This window comes from Cydia strobilella, chromosome 25 (assembly GCF_947568885.1).
Source record: "Cydia strobilella chromosome 25, ilCydStro3.1, whole genome shotgun sequence".
Classification (NCBI taxonomy): Eukaryota; Metazoa; Arthropoda; class Insecta; order Lepidoptera; family Tortricidae; genus Cydia; species Cydia strobilella.
In genome coordinates, this window is record NC_086065.1 from 8,192,815 (window position 1) to 8,215,545 (window position 22,731).

At 37.9% G+C, this 22,731-nt stretch overlaps 1 protein-coding gene across 1 annotated transcript; it reads left to right on the top strand.

The window, feature by feature from the left end:
• Positions 1 to 10,788: 10,788 nt before the first annotated feature.
• LOC134752733 (uncharacterized) lies at positions 10,789 to 11,811 on the top strand. The gene is made up of 2 exons (XM_063688423.1): positions 10,789 to 11,423; positions 11,496 to 11,811. The coding sequence occupies exons 1-2, from the start codon at positions 11,009 to 11,011 to the stop codon at positions 11,642 to 11,644; spliced, it is 564 nt and encodes a 187-aa protein (XP_063544493.1). The 5' UTR covers positions 10,789 to 11,008; the 3' UTR covers positions 11,645 to 11,811.
• Positions 11,812 to 22,731: the final 10,920 nt, after the last annotated feature.

The window sequence follows — 22,731 nt, forward strand, 5'->3', positions numbered from 1 at the left end:
GTCCCGTTTTTACTCCTTGGGTACGGAACCCTCAAAAGAGCTACTTCCCGGCCTTGGCCTGCAATTTTGTATGAAATTTCATTAAATACCTCTCCTCTAGCTGCGCGCCCGAAACGTGATACTTCCATGTAGAACATAACATCAATATTTCATTGCATGTTTGAGAACATTTTATTGTACATCAAAAAGTTACAAATGGCGGCCTTAATGTCTCATGGTATTCCCTACCAGTCCAGTCAAGCATAGGGCCAAATTACATATACGAGGAAAAAATTCGACCACTGCCACTGTGACCCAGGTGGCCGAGCGGTTTTAGGCATCTGCCGCAATTGTAGAGGATTCTAGTTCGATTCCAGCCTTGGGCACTGGAGGCCTTGGTCACTTTTTCATTCATAACTCATAATATTTATCAGTACGGTTTTTACTCACTATTATTTTTAGTCGCTTTTTGCGACATGTTTCGGATTCTTTGGGAATCCATCCTCAGGCACGAGTGTCCGCGGCGGTTGTACGTCGTGCACTGCCCGCACCGCCCGCCTCGTCGCTCGTTGCGCACGCGCTGATGGGGCGGGGGCGGGGGGAATCCGAAACATGTCGCAAAAAGCGACTAAAAATAATAGTGAGTAAAAACCGTACTGATAAATATTTTGAAATATGTCTCACGATAGTTTAAGTGCGTTCATAATTCATAATTTTTTTATTGCATAAAAGATAATGAAAGTGAGTACAAAAGGTGTTAGTATATACAAAAGTCCATCACAATCTGTCGAGATCCAGCACGCATTCGTACATGATCTTTAGATTATAATTTCAGGGTAAGCTTAGGTAATTAGATAACTATTTTTTCAACACACTTGCTCAAAACGACGTTTTTATTCCACCGAGTTTTGGCTCATAATCCTAGATATTAAACACGCGTGCTCTTTCAGTGTATTCCACTCGTGCCATTTCATTATATTATCCGACTGAGTTAAGAAGGTAACGATTGCTAATAATATGCATGGAAATGGAGCCTTCTTTAATTGGTCAGACTGGCGGGCACCGGCTCGCCGCCCGCGGCCGCGGCCGGGGCGAGGGGCGGCCGGCAGTATGACAGAATGCAACACACAATACTAACTGTTTTAACTATTAAATTTTGATTAATATGAGTATCTTTTTTTTCTCGCGTGTGTTGAAAAACGTCGTATGAAACGCGTGTGCATTGGTCATTACACACATCGGCTAATATCGCCTCGTGTGTAATAACCAACTTAGCACACTTGTATCATAATGTACTAATTCGTGTTTATGTTAGTTTATTTACATAACCTAACTAATCACCTAGGTGATCGGCGTTTGCTAACGAGGCTAATTAAGGTAATTTCTTGAAGTAGCGTGTCGAGACGATATCACGGCTGACGACATGGTTGGTACAAAACATAAGCGAAAGCGGAAGTTAAGATAGCATCGTTGATTGGATCGCCACTAACACGAAGGAAATAAGTGTGCAAAAGGAGTCATCAGGTATAGGATATAATAGGAGTAAAGAAGATATAATAGGATAGAGCGGTACTGTCATAGTAAATTTTGTAGCCACAGTAAATTCAATGCCATCTATCGACATACGACTAAAACTAAAAATTAAGATGTATAAATATACCATAAAATGTATTTATATATATATTATATATAAATGTATATATATGTATTATATATAAATGATTTTTTTTATATTTGCATTAATTATTTTTATTTCTTCTTTCTTTATTTATTTAGTCACATGCACATGATGCACAAACTTACAGCTAAGATGCCAAAACGGAGGCATTATATGATTTTGACCTATGTTCTTTCACTGATTATGCGTTAAAATTGTTAAATAACAAACGAAACCATCAACGCCATTTATCCGAGAGTAGGCCAAAAGTAGTGGCGCCATCTGTTTGAGAATAAAATTTTCTTGATTTCCGTGGCACGTTTTTTCCTTAGACTGTGACAAAATGTTCACCACACCAACCCGAAGAAAGTATTAACTTTAATTAACAAGATATGAAATAAAGTCAAATCCAAATGAACGTTATTAAAAAAGTGATTAATGTTATACAACAAACGTGATTTTTTTGCCGTTTTTTGCGTAACGGAGCCTTTGTGCGCGGGTCCAACTCGTACTTGGCCGGTTTTTTATAACATATATTTAGTCAAAAAAATCTTTAAAACCCGCCTTGTCTTTTGACTCAGACCGCACCGCAAAGCCGTCAGGTGCTCATCAGCTAGTCTGTCTGTAACCCAATATCTCGGGAACCGGCCACATGCCGAATTATACGAAGCCCGCGACTCCGCCTGCTTAGTAGCGTTGAAAAAACCAGGAAAATTTCAAAACGGCTCGTTTTTTTCAAGTTTCTTTAGAAAAAAACAATGCAAATTTCAGTTACAATACTTCCGAAAAAAAAAAATTCTGTTTTTCTAAATATAGTTAATAAGGAATTTCAGGTAGGTTAAGGTTGCATGTCTAATGTGTTTGTTTATGGCATTGACACTGTCATCACTCATCAGTGGCATTGTGTGTGACGCGTATTTAATTTTAATAACAAAACTTCCTTGAGACATTAAATATATTAATAACGGGTCACTCACCACTCCCACCATTCACCCACCACACATTGACAATAATGCCGTAATCGAGGGTAGTTTCTCGCCCCCCCTGCCGCCACCGGCGCCCGCGCCGAGTCATCGGGCGCGGAGGGCTGCGGCCCGCAGTCTGCGCCGGTCCGTCACCGTCAACGGACGGAGTGAAACATGTCGAGCGTTTTTCGACTTAAAATACGTGAGTGACCCGTTATTAATGTACTGAATTTTTCTGAATAGAACTAGAAAAAAACCGAAAAGAACGAATTTTTGTAAAATTCCCGAAAAAAACATTTGATTTTTTCCGGAATTTTCATCCCTACTGCTTAGGGTACTTTTATATTATTGTTGTTGTTGTTGTGTCCCGGAGGTGAATAGGGGCCTCCACAAGATCCTTCCAAGCCTTTCTGTCTTGAGGAACCTCCTTGGCCGCGTTCCAGCTCTGCTGTCCTTAGGCTATTAGGATAGAGATAATCCAAATATCTCGCCATTAGGCGGTTCCCTGAGCCAGAAGGCGAAAAATCTCCTTATATGAACATAATTCTTTTTCTAAGAGAGGTTGATATTCGTAAACGTGGAAAAAATGTAGTTCTTGATTATATTATCTTTATGAAATAAAACTATGAAAACGGATTATATCGCGCATATTGAATTTATAATACATCCCGACGTTTCGAACCCTTTACAGCGTTCGTGGTCAACGGGTGACTGACACCCATTCAATATACGCGATATAATCCGTTTTCATAGTTTTATTTCATGAGTAACTATCGCGGTAACCGAAGACAATATTATATATTATCTTTAATTTATATATTTCCGATACACGAATTATGACAATTCGCTCGACACAATTAATTCCCGAAGTAACCTCTACTCGGACTTTTATTCCAACTTTTCTAGGTTATTTATGTGACACTATAAACAAAAGAAAAGAAGAAAAAACAATCTTAACTTAAATAGTAATTTGACCGCTTTCGAATTTCGATATTGTAAGGCAACGTTTTTAAACATAGACATATATATATATGTAAAGGTAATAACTTATTTGATAGAAGGTTTTTATGAATAGTTATTATAAATTACGGTGCATTTCTATCAATAGGTACCCATAAAAAACATTTCTCTACATTAAGGTCAAGGCGGGAACAGTGCCTCTGCTCGAACACTTAGAATAGAATAGAATAGAATAGAATAGAATAGAATAGAATAGAATAGAATAGAATAGAATAGAATAAAAATTATTTATTCAGACAACACATCAATATAACACATATATAGCAAATACAAGACAAAGATAAACGAAACAGTAGAAATAGAGATGTGAAGCCGAAATGGTCTCCACTCAGCAATGCAGCTGGCACGACTAGCGTGGTCAACGGCGCTGGTTTTCTGTGGAGCCAGCGGAGTGTGCGAGACAGCATAGTTCACTTAACCTAATTTTAACACGAGAGGCTATTTGCTTCCCTGCTAATACACGTACAGCAGAAACATTCAGTAATCGAAAAAATAAAAATGGACGAGCAATGGTTATTCTAATACGCGACGGTGCTAGTATAAAGCGATATTTGGGCGACTGAGCCACTGTCCGAGCTGAGTCACTGTTCCCGCCTTGACCCTACTTGCACAATTCATCTACACGTCATTTTGCCGCCAGCCACTTCATATTTCACGATTGATTTGTTGACGAGTTAATACGAGAGGCTATCGAGTTACCATTGTAACACAATATTAAGTAAAAGTCATCTCAAGTAAAAGTAGTCGTCATGCAATACTTATTATGTTACTGTTTAATATTAGCGTAAAGTGGCAGTGGGCGGGGCACATTGCACGTAGAACCGATGGCCATTGGGGCGGAAAGGTTCTTGAGTGCCGACCACGTACCGGAAGGCGCAGCGTGGGTGACCCCCCACAAGGTGGACTGATAACCTGGTAACGCGGGAGTCCGCTGGATGCGGGTGGCGCAAGACAAGTCATTGTGGTACTCTTTGGGGGAGGCCTAAATCCAGCAGTGGACGTCCTCTGGCCTGGCTGATATGATGATGATGAGAGATAAATTACTATGAAGCAAAATAAATTGAGGAAAGAAGTCACGTGACCGCTTTCCGTTCAGTCCCCATTTTCTATGGGAGAGTAAAATTTTTTTCGCGATTTCGTGGTTGGCCCCATAGTAAGTTGCTCAGTATAATCCTATAACCTCCCTGGCAACGGGAATGCACTTATTTTTTAGCCACCGTGTATATTTAAGTGTGCCATATTTATGCCATTCGATTTCCGTATTTATTATGGAGTGAAATAGGTCGCGGTACGGGTATTGGGAGGGGGCGGGACTTTTCGGATCTAAATGTTGGGTTTACACTGATCAAATATTCTTTTTTAGGGTTCCGTACGTCAAAAGGAAAAAAACGGAACCCTTATAGGATCACTCGTGCGTCTGTCTGTCTGTCTGTCCGTCTGTCACAGCCTATTTTCTCCGAAACTAATGGACCAATTAAGTTGAAATTTGGTATACGTATGTAAGATTGTGACACAAAGACGGACATGTAACGTAAACAAATTAATTTTAAATATGAGGGCCACTTTTGGAGGGTAAATGAGAAAATTAAATAAATAAAGCTTTTCAAATTATATCTTGTTACATATCAAATGAAAGAGCTCATTGTAAGAATCTCAAATGTATTTTCTTTATAATTTTAGGATAAACAGTTCAGAAGTTATTCAGGAGAATGGGCAAAAAATGACCCTTTCCCCCCCTTTATCTCCGAAACTACTGGGTCAAATTTTTTGTGACAATGTGAAAACGCTCTGAGAGATAATAGAATGAATCTTCTCAAATTATTTTTACACCTAAGACCCTAATCTGTTAAACAAAACTAACAAAAGCCATTGTTTCTTTTATGTGAGCGGTCGGCTCCCGTTGGCTAAGCAACAATGTCGTTTAAAAAGCAACTGCATCGTGGTAGTATTAAGGTTCAATTCAAATATATATATAAAAAAAACATTTGTTTTAAGCTGCAAGGCTCATAACCCGTTATTACAATATTACGTATTATACAACAAATATATACAATAAAATTATCACTTAAAATTAATCTTATTCATTATTAACAAAAAATTAAAGTAAAAATTGAAATTAAAATTGACAACAACAAATATTCGAAAATTGATATAACAGCTAGCTCATAAGAGTTAACATGTTTTGGTAATATGCCCTCGATCATCTCAATGTAGGCGGATCGCTCATATTATTACATAGATTTGAACCTTAATATTATCACGATACAGTTGCTTTTTAAAGGACATTGTTGGTTTGCCACGTGGCTAATACGAGAGCTAACCGCTCGCATAAAAGAAACAATGGCTTTTGTTTAACAGACTCCCTAGTCTAAACCCTTCTAAGGCGTAAAAATCACCGTAGTAAGTAAGTAATCGAATTTAAACTATCGTGAGACATACTAACTTAGATAACTTAGCGGTTTCACTCACTCAGGCAGTGTTAGTGCTTGATAATGGAGACAGGCTCTCCGAAACATGTCGCGCGAGTGACTAAAAATACGTGTGAAACCGTTAAGTTATCTAAGGTAGTAAGCACTACCTTAGGTAGTAAGTATTCAAGCACTGACTTGATCATATTTCTACCAACCTTTTGTCTTGATATTCGCCGTTTGCGTTTAATCACGCCCGCAGTTGGCGGACATCTTGGTTCTTTTAGGTTAATAGTCGTTCATTGTGAAATATTTGCGAACCGCCCAGTGTTCCGATTGTGGTATTATTGCTGGAAAATGGGGTATTTTCCTCGTTAATGGGCCAAAAGGGAAAAAAGTGTCCGAAAAAGATTGTCTGCTTTTACCGAATTTCCACATAGGTACATTTTGTATGGACCGTCGCAAAACTGACACTCAAAATTTGTATGAAAAACTGGGGAGACTTTTTTTTCTTGGCTATAATCAATACCTTTCGTGATCCTGAGTCGAAAGAACCCTAACGAAATAAAGATTAGTAAGTACTTTTTCGAAAAAAAAAACCGGCCAAGGGCGAGTCGGACTCGCGCACCGAGGGTTCCGTACTTTTGAGTATTTGTTGTTATAGCGGCAACAGAAATACATCATCTGTGAAAATTTCAACTGTCTAGGTATCACGGTTCATGAGATACAGCCTGGTGACAGACAGACAGACGAACATACGGACAGCGGAGTCTTAGTTTTACCCTTAGAGTACGAAACCCTAAAAATGCAGTAAGTACGCTTTTTTTCTGAAAATACGAGTAAAATTAGGGTAAATACACGTCTATTCCTGTATTTTACTTTTACGAGGAAAAGGAAAAAATATAATTTTAAAGGATTTTACAAAAACGTTCATATTTCCTTGACTAAATAGAAATGAGCATGAGGATCCTTCTCTGATGAAAAGACATTATCTTCTTAGCGCCTTGCACCATAGTCATAGTCATTTATTTTATTCATATAACATTGCGTTTGAATTTCACATTATATCACAATAACAATTTTATAAATAACAATTAAAAATTAAAGTATTAAAACTATCTAACATAATAACAATTTGGCTTATAATCATCATCCCACTAACCCGGGGTTAACTGGTAAAACCGTTAACCCAGTGTCAAATTGTACTGGTAACGATGGTTACTCCAGGTTTAACCGGTTAACCCCGAGTTATTAAATGGTGAAAGAGAAGAAGAAAGACTTTCATATGATCAATATTTGCAGTTCAAAATTTGTTTAGAACTAATCTCGAGCCCGATTCAGATATAAAAACTAGTAACGGTTTTGATCTTATTTTGATACGACCTTAAAAATCACACGCTGATTCATCATCATCATCTCAGCCGAAAGACGTCCACTGCTGGACAAAGGCTTCCCCCAAGGCTCTCCACAACGAATGGTCATTCGCTGCCCTCAACCAACGGTTTCCCGCGACTTTAAACAGATCGTCGGTACATCTAGTCTTGGGGCTTCCCACGCTGCGTCTTCCGGTACGTGGTCGCCACTCGAGAACCTTTCTGAACCATCGGCCATCGGTTCTGCGAGCACGCTGATTGCTGCTTGCGAAATGAAGTGCCCAACGCGATGCCCAACGCCATGCCCAAGCCATGCCCAAGCCATGCCCAACGCCATGCCCAACGCCATGCCCAACGCCATGCCCAACGCGATGCCCAACCTGTTGCAGTGTAACACGCGCCTGGAGATGCGCGCCACGACGATAGTCAAGTTCGTATCAAAACCAGTTCAAAACCATACCAAGTTGTTACATTAGAATCGACATCTATGACAGATAGTTAGACCAAGATAAGTCTGCATGGATTTTGATAGCACACGCAGTGCGTTATTTATACCTCATAATTTCTTAGAAGTTACTGCGTATGCTATCAAAATCGTTGCAGACTTCTCTTGGTTTAACTCCAACCAAAAAAACTAGCCACTTTCGGCTCACTGTACTAACAACAATACTTGATCATTGAACAACCTTAGTGTCCTTACAATAGGGTTTATAATCAGTCAACAGTGGACGATGGTTCCACAGCACAGATGAGTGCACCCATGACACGCTAGTGCCGTTTTTGGGGTTCCTTTACTAAAAACTTCAATATCAGAGTGAATAATGTTGTGCAACGAGGGGGGGTAAGTGAAATATTGTAAACGAGTCTATAGATTCACGACAGTCGCAGCTGGAGTTTGCATTCTTACCCTCGGAGTTACCAATGTTTTACATTACACTTGCGAATTAAAAACAATTTTTAAGCGAATTAATTTGTAATACGGTGACATTTCAAACATTTATAATTTTTGGACAGGCTCAGCATCGAAGGCATCATGAGTCTTTATTTAAGGCTTTTATCACAGAAAAAATAATAGTACTACCGTACGGTAAAACGAAGTGGCTTTAGGAAAATTTGGGGTTACTTTGATACTTTCAAAATGGCTACAAAATGACCATTACTCATTTTTTACTGAAACTGTTCATGTAACTCAATAATTAGATTAATATATACTCATGGTCATTTACTGTAAAAAATCCTGCATAAAAATATAATATGGCTTAAAAACTGAAATTTCAAAGTCGCCTCTACATTTCAAAGCCACCCCGCTTTACGGTACAGAAAGGACACTTCCTACAAAACCGAAGTTTGACAGCGATTCAGGGACGAATCATGCTGTCCCTTTCTAATGTATGGCACTATCCTTTACGGCTATTTAGGGTTGTCAAAATTCAAGTCATTAATTATCTTATCTTGTCGTGCACGCAAAGGGACGTCAAGTTGTGTCAACCCTAATAATTGCTCTGAGCAATGCTGAGCCGAACGGAGCCGAGAATGCCCGAAAGGAGTGTCGCCCTACTGCTTTTATGAAGAACCCTCTCAAAAAGTATAATGTACCTATATGCCCTAGTTTTGTACTTTTTTTGGCCACTCGCGTGTTGATGCGTTACTCACACACGAGTGGACATACTGACAGCAGCGTACGGATGCTGGACTATCGAAAAACCGGCAAAGTGCGGACTCGCCCACCGAGGGTTCCGTACTTTCTAGTACGGGCGGGCGTCACAAAATAGTTAATGCAAATAAAAAAAATCATTTATCCATATTTAAATACATCCTATCGTATTTTTATAAATCTTCATTTTTAGTTTTAAAGTGTGTCGACAGATGGCAGTGAATTTACTGTGGTTACAAAATTTACTATGACAGTACCGCTCTATCTTATTATAATATTGGTAGGAGTAATGTGCCCGCCTTCTGGGCACCCTACGCGTCACGATTTAGAGTTTTTTTTTATTTGTAAGTTTTTAGGGCAATTTTTTATTTGTAAATAAAGTGATTGATTGATTGAATTTACTTTTTAAGCATTTTATTATGTTTTTATTTCAGTTTAATATGGACTAAACGGTATCAGTAAGAATAACCTCTAGTAGAGGTACAGTCGCCATCAGATATATCGGAGCGGCCAAGGCGCTCATAAATATCTAAACTTGCCTCTATTGTCAAGGCGTTAGTGCGTGTTCAGATATTTTTGAGCACCTCGGCCGCTCCGATGTATCTGATGGCGACTGTACATGATATGAATGTAGCTGACTGTATATGGGCATACTAATACAGATCGTAGATAAGGCATTACAATGGCTAAGTATCTAATAATAGAAAGGTTTGTTGGTCAGTTCGTGACACGTTTATTAAGGCAAAGCTTTCGCAATTTGCCCTTGAAAGTGATTATGAGAGCTTTTATGTGACAACATATTAAGGTTATGGTGGATGTAGGACGGGGTACCTAGTGGACATCCACCAACCCGCTGGGTAGACAACTGTAAAGAAGGCCTTTTCTTTGTTTTCGGAGTGGGAAATGCATCTACGCACCGTCCCCCCGGCCGCGGGAAGGCCATTGATGGGGGGGGGGGGGGGGGTGGGACTCGCCGCTCCTGACCCCTCTCAACTGGCGAGAGGGGAGGGAGAACTTGGCCCTACCCACTAAACCCACTCCGGCGTTTCACCCTGTTTGCCGTTTGCGAGAGCGCCATGGGATCGAGTAAACTTCACTCCACCATGGCGCCCCCCGGCAGCTCCGGCTTGGTGCCAGGACACTCGCGCAATGCAGGGGATCAGAAACGCTTGATCCTCCACATTATTGGATATTTTTGTATATTTTATTCACACTTGAAGTGAAAAGCAGTGTAACTCAGGCATAAATGTCCATTTTTATCCTCGACTATAGTGGTCTTCGCTGCGCTCGAACCAATAAATTGCCTCGGATAAAAATGGATCGACTGTAATGGTTGAATTAAGAATATTAAGATTAAGAAGAGAACTAATTGGGTATTTTTCATGTATAAGCTTCGGGGCCTAAACACTACTCTGAAAAGATCTCGATTATCACGATTGTATAAAATACTATTAGTTACTAATTTTGAAATTACTTTAGGTTCTGTAATCCAGTAATTAAACCTTTTTTTTCCGTTCCGTTCCGTTTGTCCATGAGTATAATGCCTTCATTATGGCGTTCTAAAGATACCGTAAAAGTTACGGAAAATCTCGTGTGCGCGTTGGAAGTAATTAAAAACAATAATAATAGCTCAAAAGGTAATAGAAATCGGTTTGGTGATAACTTCTTTTCATACCTTCGACAAATACACTAATAATAATAATAGTAGTGATGTGGTGGCAGTGGACAGGAACTTCACGCCGCTCTCCTTGGCAAACGAGAACTGGCACAAACCTGTGGTACAAAGTGCTGTGGGCCGCAAGGCGGTATGGGAGAGTAAGGTGCTACATGGGCGGTTCTACAAGGCCCACACGGGACCCGATGTAGACCTGCTCGCGTCGGTGAACTGGTTACGATTCGGGGACCTCTTCGGAGAAACCGAGGGTTTTGCCTGTGCAATTGCGGACGAAGTTATGATGACGAACAACTATCGGAAATATATCCTGAAGGACGGTACGGTCGACATTTGTCGGGCATGCCGCCGTCCCGGAGAGTCACTCAGGCATATCATTTCCGGTTGTTCTCATCTTGCTAACGGCGAGTACTTGCACAGACATAATCTCGTAGCCAGGATTATTCACCAGCAGCTTGCTCTTCTATACGGCCTTGTGGACTGCGAAGTACCGTACTACAAGTATTTACCTGTGCCAGTTCTCGAGAATGGTCGTGCCACGCTCTATTGGGATCGATCTATCATCACTGACAGGACTATTGTAGCCAATAAGCCTGACATTGTGATAATAGATCGATCGCAGCGCCGGGCCGTGCTCGTCGACATCACCATCCCCCATGATGAGAATCTCGTGAAAGCCGAGAAGGACAAGTCCAGTAAGTACCTAGACTTGGCTCACGAGATAACCGCCATGTGGGATGTTGATTCGACGATCATTGTCCCGATAGTCGTTTCAGCGAACGGTCTCATAGCGAAGAGTCTCGACCAACACCTTGAGAGACTCTCGCTAGGTGGTTGGATCAAGGGTCAGATGCAGAAGGCGGTGATCTTGGACACGGCGCGGATAGTCCGCCGGTTCCTCTCTCTGCGGCCCTGACCACCGGCAGCTTGGGCCCTGCCCCGCTGCTGGCGGCACTCTAGGTTAGGTTTTTTATAATTTGTTTATATGTATTTTGTATTGTTTTGTAAGTGTTTTTATATTTTACTTTTATATGCATATTATAAAAAACCTAACATAAGAAAAAGAATAAATAAAGAGAATAATAATAGTAATACCTCTGGTGTTGCAGGCCTCCATAGGCTACGGTGACTGCTTACCATCAGGCGGGCTGTATGCTTGTTTGCCACCGTCGTGGTATAAAAAAAAATCTTACCAATTAAGTATAAAATATACTTATAATCTAGGAGGATATAACCAACGGAGCCGCCACGTCTGTAATTTGCTGCACAAAAAAGTCTGACAATTTTTGCGGGGGAACTAAACGTCAAATGTGTACGTAACGTCAAAATAGCCATGTCAGATAAACGTCAGTCCATACATTGTGTATGACCATTGGCCGACTATTTACGACAGAGGGGAACACCTGTTAATGGCTACTCCGTTTGGTTTTATCCTCCTAGCTTATAATAGTTATAATCCTAAAGGGGCCCACTGACTAACAGTCCTCCGGATATCGTCCGGCGGACTGATAGTCAGTGGGCCCCTTTAAAGCTGACTCATTTGCAGCTACTAGGCCTTATCTAATAAAGCCATAATCAAGTCAGTAACATTATTACACTGCATTATTACACTTTATACTGGTATAACAACGAAATTGAGAAGTTAGGCACATAAACATAACTAATGTAAAATTATAGTGCCTTCAGACAATTTCTATAATTACGAAATATTCACCTGAAAAATAACTATATTATAATTATTTATAACACCATATTATTTATGTAGAGTTTTGAATGATTCACGGTTAGTTTCACTAGACTTATATTGACCGGGATATAGACCGTGACAAATAATACAAAAGGTAATCACGGTCTATATCCCGGTCAATATAAGACCATATTATTTTACCATTTCCAAAATGAGTTTCCTTTGTTGCCTGTGAAATTTTCATGAAATTTCAAAGGACTTTTTTCAATCAGACGTCTAAACACATCGATACGGACAAGGTGCCATAAATATGTAAACACCCCCTTTTAATATAATAGGCAATAAGGTCGTGTATGCTTATTTTTGGCACTTGTTCCGTCTCGTTCTTAGACGTGACTGTACTGAATTAGCTTAGCTTAGACCAGCCATTCGCAAAGTGTGCTCCGTGGACCCCTAGGGCTCCGCAAAGCATCTGTTGGGGCTCCGTGAAAATAAGTTTTTGAATGATTCACGGTTAGTTTCACTAGACTTATATTGCCCGGGATATAGACTGCGTCGAAATATCGGGAGCTCATAAACAATACAAAAGGTAATCACGGTCTATAATGACTCTATATCCCGTTCCCGGTCAATATAAGTCCGTGAAAATACTTTTAATAATAAGGAAAAAAACCGGCCAAGTGCGAGTCGGACTCGCGCACGAAGGGTTCCGTACCATTACGGTAAAAACAGCAAAAAAAATCACGTTTGTTGTATGGGAGCCCCATTTAAATATTTATATTATTCTGTTTTTAGTATTTATTGTTATAGCGGCAACAGAAATACATCATCTGTGAAAATTTCAACTGTCTAGCTATCACGGTTCATGAGATACAGCCTGGTGACAGACAGACAGACGGACAGCGGAGTCTTAGTAATAGGGTCCCGTTTTTACCCTTTGGGTACGGAACCCTAAAAACCAACTCTTCTATAGGTAAGTACCTATATCTGGTCAACAATGAAGAATGTTTTTTATTTATTTGGGGCTCCGTCAAATATTTCGCTTTCTAAAAGGGTTCCGTCACTAAAAGTTTGAGAACCGCTGCCTTAGACCAACTCTATAGTATTTGTAGTTAGTGGTTAGATTGTAGATTACAATACGGTGTTATGTAATACCTAAACCGCATTATTGTGCAGTTAATAACAAGAACCGGGTTACCCGACTGTGGAGAGAAAAGTTCTATTATGTTAACCTCTTCAAAGCAAAGAACACCTAAACGGTCTCCGGCAAGCTCGGTTCTCCATACAAAAGTAGTTCCGCTCTCATTTTAAAACGACTAGCTAGATTGCTCTGAAACTTTGTACTTACAATAGGATAAGGTATATCTATGTCTGTAATTAGTTTATGTAGCTTCAAATACCATAGTTAAAAAAATACAGCGAATTTAAATTTCTCATACGAAACTTGTTTTTGCTCTAGTTCGTTTGTTTTATAAACTGGAGCTATATAAACTAACTAGCTTTTGCCCGCGACTTCGTCTGCGTGGACTTAGTAACCCCAGCAAGAGTAAGAATAGCGCCTGGAGAAAGTCTTATAGCAATTATTCAATTTGAGCATATTATGCACACAAATTAGCAGACACTTCATTAATTATCTCAATTCCACCCCGCTTTTTACTTTCTTAAGGGATGATTTTCGGGATAAAAACTATCCCATGTCCTTCTCAGGGACTCGACCTATCTCTATGCCAAATTTCATCTAAATCGATTCAGCGGTTTAAGCGTAAAGAGGTAACACACAGACAGACAGACAGACACAGACAGACTTTTGCATTTATAATATTTGTATGGATATATAGTATGAATTTTCTCAAAAATGATTTTTACGCCTAAGACCTTAATCTGTTAAACAAAAGCCATTGTTCTTTTTGCGTAAACGGTTAGCTCCCGCATTAACCACGCGACAAAGAAACAATGTCCTTCAAAAAGCAACTGTATCGTGGTGGTTTTAAGGTTCAAGTCTATGTACATGTAACATGTTTTGGTAATGTACGATCGACCACCTCAATGTAGGCGAGCACTCATATTATTACATAGATTTGAACCTTAAAACCAATACGATATAGCAGCTTTTTAAACATTGTGACTAACGAAAATTGAGAAAATTCAAACTATACACAGAGTGACGACTGGTCTGGCCTAGTGGGTAGTGACCCTGCCTGTGAAGCCGATGGCCGGGGCTGTGAAGCGGGTTCGAATCCCGGTAAGACCATTTATGTGAGTGATGAGCACAAATATTTCTTCCTGAGTTGGGTTTTTTCTATGTATTTATATATTTGTATATTATATATCTAGTTGTCTGAGTACCCGGTACTCAAGCCTTCTTGAGCTTACTGTGGGACAGTCAATCTGTGTAAGAATAAGAATATCCTATAATATTTATTTATTTATACACTGGATGATATTAACACAGGACCGAGGAAAACGGCGTAATGAAGAAGAGATCGATAGAATTGTCGTTTATTTACGTAGTCAAGATTACAGATTTTTAATATCAACCATCGCCAGCTTTCTTTGCAGTAAACTATATTTTTAAAAGCACCGGTTTTGCTCCGTGTTTCGTAGTTTAACTACAAAAGCTTAGTTCTCCGGCATTTCCGAATCTATAGAACTATCATTGTCTTCTTTTTCATCTGTCCTATCTTCTTCTCTTAGATGTGTAATAGAGGAATCATTCGAGCAAGAACCATTTGAATTCTCTCTTGCAGTTAGCTCGGTGAAGCCTTGCAAAATTTCATCAAATTTACAGAAGCCTGATGAAAGACTAGCTCTTACCATGCGATCCACCATAGGTAAGGGCCTAAGTATGTACTCTGACTGTGCGTCACCTGGCCATCTTGTCATCAACCCTTCCTTATCATGAATTACAGATACAAGACCTACTTTTCTGTCTTTGAAACTGGAAGTCCCAGAACCACTCGTATCTTTATCGTCTTTAGGCTTCCTCTTTATCGTAATAACCCTACGTTTCTCAGAGACAGTGCCATCGGGATTTTTCACTTGTATAACTTCGGTTATTTCCTCAGTCTCAAATACGCCCAGTTGTAAATCTGAAGACACTTCACTACTTGCCATGCTGGTGCCTGTTGAAAATGCAGCTCTGCTGCCTGTATTTGGCGGTGATTTAATTGAAACTTTAGAAGCTTTTCTAGAAACAGACCCGGGCGTGATAGGTGTCCTAGTCATAGGAATTCCGAGTTCGCTCACCCGATCTTTACAATCAGGGCATAGTGCGTCTATATTCACATCTTGAGGTATAGGTGGTCCTTGAAGTTTTTTCTTCAATGCAGCAGCAGTTTGTTTAAATTCATTGATTTCATTACCTTCCCGACCTTCGCTCTCGTATTGTTTTGTAACACCAAGTAAGGCTTCAAGTTGATCCAGTAACTGTTTCCTACTTTCTTTAGTTGCGACCCTTAGCTTTTCATCCATTCCAGCTATAGGTCCATGGCAAATTGCGCATGTACTAGGCATCTTCGACACAGGTACAGATTTTTCGGGTTTGGTCATTCGTTCTAAGCAGTCTGTGCACAGTTTGTCCGTATCAACTGATGGCCCTTCGAGTATTTTCTTTAATTCAGCGGCATTCTCTTTAAATTCTTTTAGTTCTTTACCTTGCCGGCCTTCGCTCTCATATTGCTTTATAGTAGCAAGTAACGTTTCAAGTTGCGCTATTAACGGTTTCCTGCTCTCTTTAGCTGCGGCTCTTAAAGTGTCATCCGTCCTATCTAAAGGTCCACCGCAAAGTGTGCATTTCTGTTGTCGATAATACACATCTTTACACAAATCGCATAATTCTTCGGCATTAACATCGTCAGGTATACTTGTAGGCTGTATGCGTAATTTGTTTTTCAATATTGTTGTTGTTTGTTTCAATTTTATTAAAGTGTCTCCTTGTGAAATCGTCTTTTCAAAACTTTTAGTTGGAATTACTGGTTCATCGCAAGCTACGCATTTCGGCAGTTGATCGAAATATATTTCCTTACACAAATCACATAAATTTTCAACATCTACATCGTCATGTATTTTCGACGGCGGTGTGCGTAATAGGTTTTTCAATTCTGCTGCGGTTCGTTTGAAGTCGTTTAAATTTTCGCCTTGTGCAGTCTTTTCATAATTTTCCGTTGCAGATAGTAACTTATCAATATTGTCTTTCATATCTGAGATAGCCGATTGGTCGATTGGTGGATGGAAGGGGCCTCCACATGCCACACAAGCAGATGATCTTGACACTTTCCCAGCTTTTGAATCCTCCGCCTGTTTAGCTCTAGCTTTATTTTTCTTTTTATGTCTGTATTTCACTTCCAGCACTTTTTTTAATCTGAAGAATTCTTCTCTCTCCAACTCTTCCAATTCTGAGAGAATGTAACGTATCGTTACCATAGTCCTGGGTATGATAATTTTACCCAAAACTTTTGCTTTCCTGTAGACAATGTAATTTAAATTTGCGTTGTTATATTACTTAACACATGTTATATTTGAAAGAAAGCTGCCGATGGTAGATCCCGTTAACAATTTTTTTTTATTAAATACATAAAGTTTATCTTAGCTTTATTATTATTATCTTTCCTTTTACTATACTACTGCTATTCGTGAGAGAAGAATTAACAGAGCTATCATTGTAACACTAGACGACATTAATGTCATCTTGAATTTTTAATATTATCACAGATTTCTTAGTTACTATTGTAATATTTATGTTCATCACCGTCACAGTGAAGGCAGAGTGATAAAGAAGATAAGGTATCAGATATAATACATAGCTTTTACAAAATACTTCTAGCTTGTTCGTCTCTTGTTTCTAAACGACTAAAATCCGAAACCCTATATTTTCCAAATATAAAAAAAATATTATTGTTATTTATTTAAAAAAAATTGAGTATACCTAGTCTGATTACTCAGATTATTGTGCATTAGACATTTTGGGGCTTAAATCATTAAGAGAAGAGGGAAAATAATGTAAGGTCACTGATTGATGTCTAATTTTATTTGGATTAGTTTGTGATACACAGAAAAAAGGTTAAGAAGAAAAAGCCAATAACGTTAATTTTATTACAGTCATTTAAGTTAGTATACTTATACAAAGCTCACCCTATGAGAACTTGATGTTACAAAGGAAATGGTTCATACTTAGATAACTCCCTTAGGTATTAGTTTGTGTTCGTTGTATTTCCTCTGCATTTTAAATTTATAAATTGTCATATCTTCTCTCTCATGTTTCTCTTCTTACTATTTTGTTTTCTGTTCAGATCCTTCACTATTATATACATTTGATTCATCCCAATAAGACGTTGTTTTAACATCATCTATCGTCTTTACTTCGGGATCATGCACCTCTTGTTTGATAGTAATGATTTCTCTTTTTTCCTGGACACTGCCGTCTAGGTCCAGAAATCGTGTAACGCGAGTTATTACGCGTGTTTTAGACTCGTATAAGCCTACATCTTGTAGCAATGGAGTATTGTTATTAGGTTCATCTAATGAATCCTTACATGAACATATTTCTTTTTCTTTTTGTTTTGGCTGTTCAAAGCTTAATATTACTCCAGAATCAGACAAATATGTTATGGAAATTTGTGGGCTTGTATCTTTTCTCGAGTTTTGTTGACATGCGGAACATGAGGAATGTATTTCATCATCTTTTGATTCCTTTTTGTCTACATTTAATGCTTGTGCAACTTTAGGAAAATATGTTAATAATTTTGAAAAGAGAGACACTTGTGAAGCTGAATTTTTTATATCTTTATTTGTTATTTTCGGTTCCGTGGAATGAGGGGTTTTGGGCAATGAGGGTAAAGAAGTTTCATCAACAACCCATTTAGTTTTGTTCTTTACTTGGTCATCTTCAGGACATACGCAATTATCATCTTCTGGATATATTACTTCTGTATTTTTCGGGATATCTTCACAATTACAAGTTCCGGGTATTTGTTTCTTACTTATTTTTTTCGGATGTGTGCACTGCGGGGTTTTAGGTAACTTTGGTAAAAGGGGAGTTTTCATATTGTCTTGTTTTCGGTCATCTTCTGGACATGCGCAGTCATCTTCGTGTGATTTTTTTGGAATATGTTCGCAACCACTATTGTTATCTCGTTTGCAGCAAGGTTCATTTTTCTTCGTCAGTTCTACCTGACCACAATCGCCACACATGATTTCTGAAATGCTATAAAAGAAGGCACGACATACTGAATTTGAGGTGGAGGAGGTATAAGATAAGGAACCGATATTCATTTGAACTTGAGATTCTTTTGGGCAAACAGGTTTAGCACAGCAAAGGGATTTAGGGCTCATAACCGCATCAGAGGAAGGTTCTGACATGCATTTTGACAACGTTATAGCAGAACACATATCGCATGTGTTTTTTATTGTCTTGGAATTGGCAGAACACTTATCGCATGTGTTTTTTGTTGCAATGGATTTGGTTCTCTTTTCATCACTGCCGGCACCACATTTAACATTTGTCTTCACACAATTTATTTTGTTTTCTTTGACTGGAACATGACAACATGGTTCATTAGGAATTGTTTTCAACTTGCATTTAGGCAACATTTTGGCGACACTAGTATCGCAGACGTTTTTTTTTGTCATCTTAGATTTACCTTTTAAAACAATAGTAAAATTACAACTACAATCAGGCGATGGCTCAGATTTGCATTTTAGCAACATTTTAGCAGAACAGCCATCACAACTATTTTTTGACTGCTTCAATTTAGTTTTATCTTCATCAGCGCAAACATTACATTTAGTATTAGACTTTAAACAATCCATTGTATTTTCTTTTTGCTGCTTTTTCCTCTTAGATTTGGCTCCTGGCTCGAAACATATTGTAAAATCTTCTAGTTCTGTTTTTTCTTCAGGAGCCATGCAGTCACAATGAAAGGATAGAAAATTTTCTACTTCATATTTTTTATTATCTTTCTCACAAAGCTGTTCTTCTGAAATATCACATTTGGCACATTTTACATTTGCTGAATCTTCTAGTTCTGGTTTTTCTTCAGGAGCCATGCAGTCACAATGAATGGTTAGAGGATTTTCTACTTTAGAAATTTTCTTATGTTTTTCACAAAGCTGTTCCTCCGAACTTTCACATTTAGCACATTTTACATTTGGTGATTGCTTTTTCTTAAATGTATTAGTGTCATCATGGCAAATATTACAACTATCAATGGATTTTGGTGTTAGTTTAGATTTCAAACAAGCACTACATTCTACATCTGATTTTAGATAATTCGTTTTGTTATTTTTTACCGTTATATTACAGCAGGATACTTTAGGCGATGGCTTAGACATGCATTGTGGCAACATTTTAGCAGAACAGGTATCACAATTGTTTTTTGATTTCTTTGGTTTCGCTTTATTTTCATCAGTGCAAACCTTACATTTAGAATCAGACTTTAAGCAATACATTGTGCTTCCTTTTTTCTGTTTTTTTCCCTTAGTTTTTACTGCAGACTCGGTACATATTGTACAATCCTCTGGTTTTTCTTTAGGAGCCATGCAACAACGCATGGATAAAAGATTTTCTGCTTCAGAAATGTTCTTATGTTTTTCACAAAATTGTTCTTCGGAGATTTTACATTTGGCACATATTACAGTTGACGATTCCTTTTTTTGATTTTGATTTTTTTTATTGTCAATATGGCAAATATTACATCTATCAGTTGTCATAGATTTTGTGGTTTGTTTAGATTTCAATCCTTGATGAAAGTCTTCATCACACAAATCACAATCCAAATCTGTTTTCGAAGCAGTTTCTTTAAGACAAGCGTTACATTTGGATCCTTCTGGTCTCTTTCTTGAAGATCTCTGTTTATGTCCTATATCTTGCGTATGCTGTATACATGAGTCACATTGATCTTGATTTTTATACGACGTATCTTGGCAAGGTTTCTTGGTAATATGAGGTCTTGTGCATTCTTTTAAACCTTTAGGATCATGTTGATGTCTATTTTTAGATTTAGATGTACAGCAAGGGTCAAGTTGCTTATTGTTTGATGGTGTTTTATGCAAGCACTTTTCGTTAGAGTCTTCCGGAACTTGTTTAATTGTTAATATTTCTTTGACTTCTTGGATTGTACCATCGCGATTTAAGTATCTTGTGACTTTAGTTACTGTACGTATTGTTTTATATTCATCAGAATTACAGTCATGGCAAATAATATCTTGATTTTTTTCGGCAGATTTTGGAGCTTTGTGGTTTGATGGATTACGACTACAAACGTCACAGGCTTTCACTCTGTCTTTTTTTGCTGGTAATTCAGAGCAATGATTACATATAACATCAGCGAAGGTTCTCATAGCATTTACAGAACCACAATAATAGCAAAGTAAGTCTGAAGATTGCCTCACTTTTTGGCTGTTTTCTTGTTTTGCCTTACGTTTTTGAAGTCTTTGTTTGCAAAGTTTGCCAGTTTGTATTAACTTGTCTATATTGGAAGTTGCAACACCAACCTTATTTTTCTTGCTAACATCCACAACATTACTAATATGGCTAATTAGTGTAGATAGAGACTCTGAATTTTGAAGGCAGTTATTTTTAGTATAAAGTTCAAATTCATCATTGTTTGCTTTACAAATTACGCATGTTTGCATAAACTTCTCAAAGTTGTTTGACAAAGAATTATTTATTTGTTGTAAACCCCCATGTTCACTATGCACTTTCTGCATGGTTCCCAAATCTTCAAGGAGTTTTTCAAAACTAAGACTCATTAATTCTTCTTTTTGGTCTTCAGTTATTTGAAAAGCATCAGAAAAATTGAATACCTTCAGATAATTTTTCTCGCCTTTATTGGGCAATTTCTTTATTATATGTTTATTTTTGTCGACGTCCGACAATTCTTTCTGAACGTCCATGATCGTACGAATATGGTCGTTTAACTGTGCAACAACGGAAAATGTTTCAGGGAAATCTGTGTATAAACTACGTACTCGGGTCTTTGAATTAATCAAGTTTTTTACATTAATTGCTTTGTAAATAAATGCTTTCTCGTATGACTCAAGATCACTCAAAAGGTACTCGACAAAACTGAGTGTATTAAGAGACTCCGTCGATTTATTTACAAAATTGGAATAATATCTTTGGTTCTCCATTTATTTTTTTTATCTATATCAAAATTTCTATTCAATAGCAACGTTATTATCAGTTAAATTCTTAATAAAATCTATTTCTCTTTTAGAATTACATTTTGGTTCAAATAGAAAAAAAATTGGAAGACTAGAAGTTCTCATTATAATATTAACTTTCTCTGATTTTCCTTTCTTCTTTTTATTTCTATATTTTACTTTAAGCGCTTTATTTAAACTAAAACAATCTTCTTTCTCCAAAGCTTCCCATATAATACAACGTTTTCTTGCTTTGATTATTTTTCCATTGGACTTCCTAATGACAATTAATACATTTTTAATCGCACATTTGTGTATTTCTTAAAAAAAAATGCCCCGTCACGAAATAAGAAGATACCGTCATTTTTATTTTAACATAATATTTGATTTATTTATTTCGTGACGAGACAACTTTTGAGAAATACTAATTGTGGTTGTCGTAGAAAGCTGCCGATGGCCATATCCGTTTGTAACATCAAATTAGGTAATAAATGAAAATATTCGCACTAAGATTATCAGAAACTGAAATTTGATTCTTAAAAAATTGCTCAAATAATTCGTAAACTAAAAAATATTTCTCAAAAAGTAATCACGTCACAAAATTATGTTGTCGATGCTTATAGTTTTTCTATTTACTATTCATTGTGCGAGTATAAGGGATGTTATGTTACTTATGTTGTGAGTGTTAGAGAATAAAGTATCGACATTTGATTTGCCAAAATTCACAGCCACAGTGTACGCACAACCATTTTTTTTGGAGATTTCGGGGTTGATCCCATAGTAAGAGTAGTTGACCATGACCATAATATATGGGGCATTTTCTATGAAAAGGGACCTTATTGTCGATCGCGCTTACGCCGCACATCGTCGCGCGGCATTGTATTTATATCGGAGCATCGTTTATACTGGCGTAAGCGCCATAGACAATAAGGTCCCTTTTTATAGAAAATACCACATATATGTATATTCATCTCGCGAAATATGACTAAGGGTCAAAAAACATCCTATACCTTTAAGAAAAAGTTATAACGTCACGAAATTTTTGATGAAACTGTATAATCAATTTTTAACAAAATTTCGTGATGCGATGACTTTTTTGTTACTCGAGAATGTAAATACCAAAGATAGATATAACTCCGTAATAGATGGATACAGTCTAAGGAAAAAACGTGCCT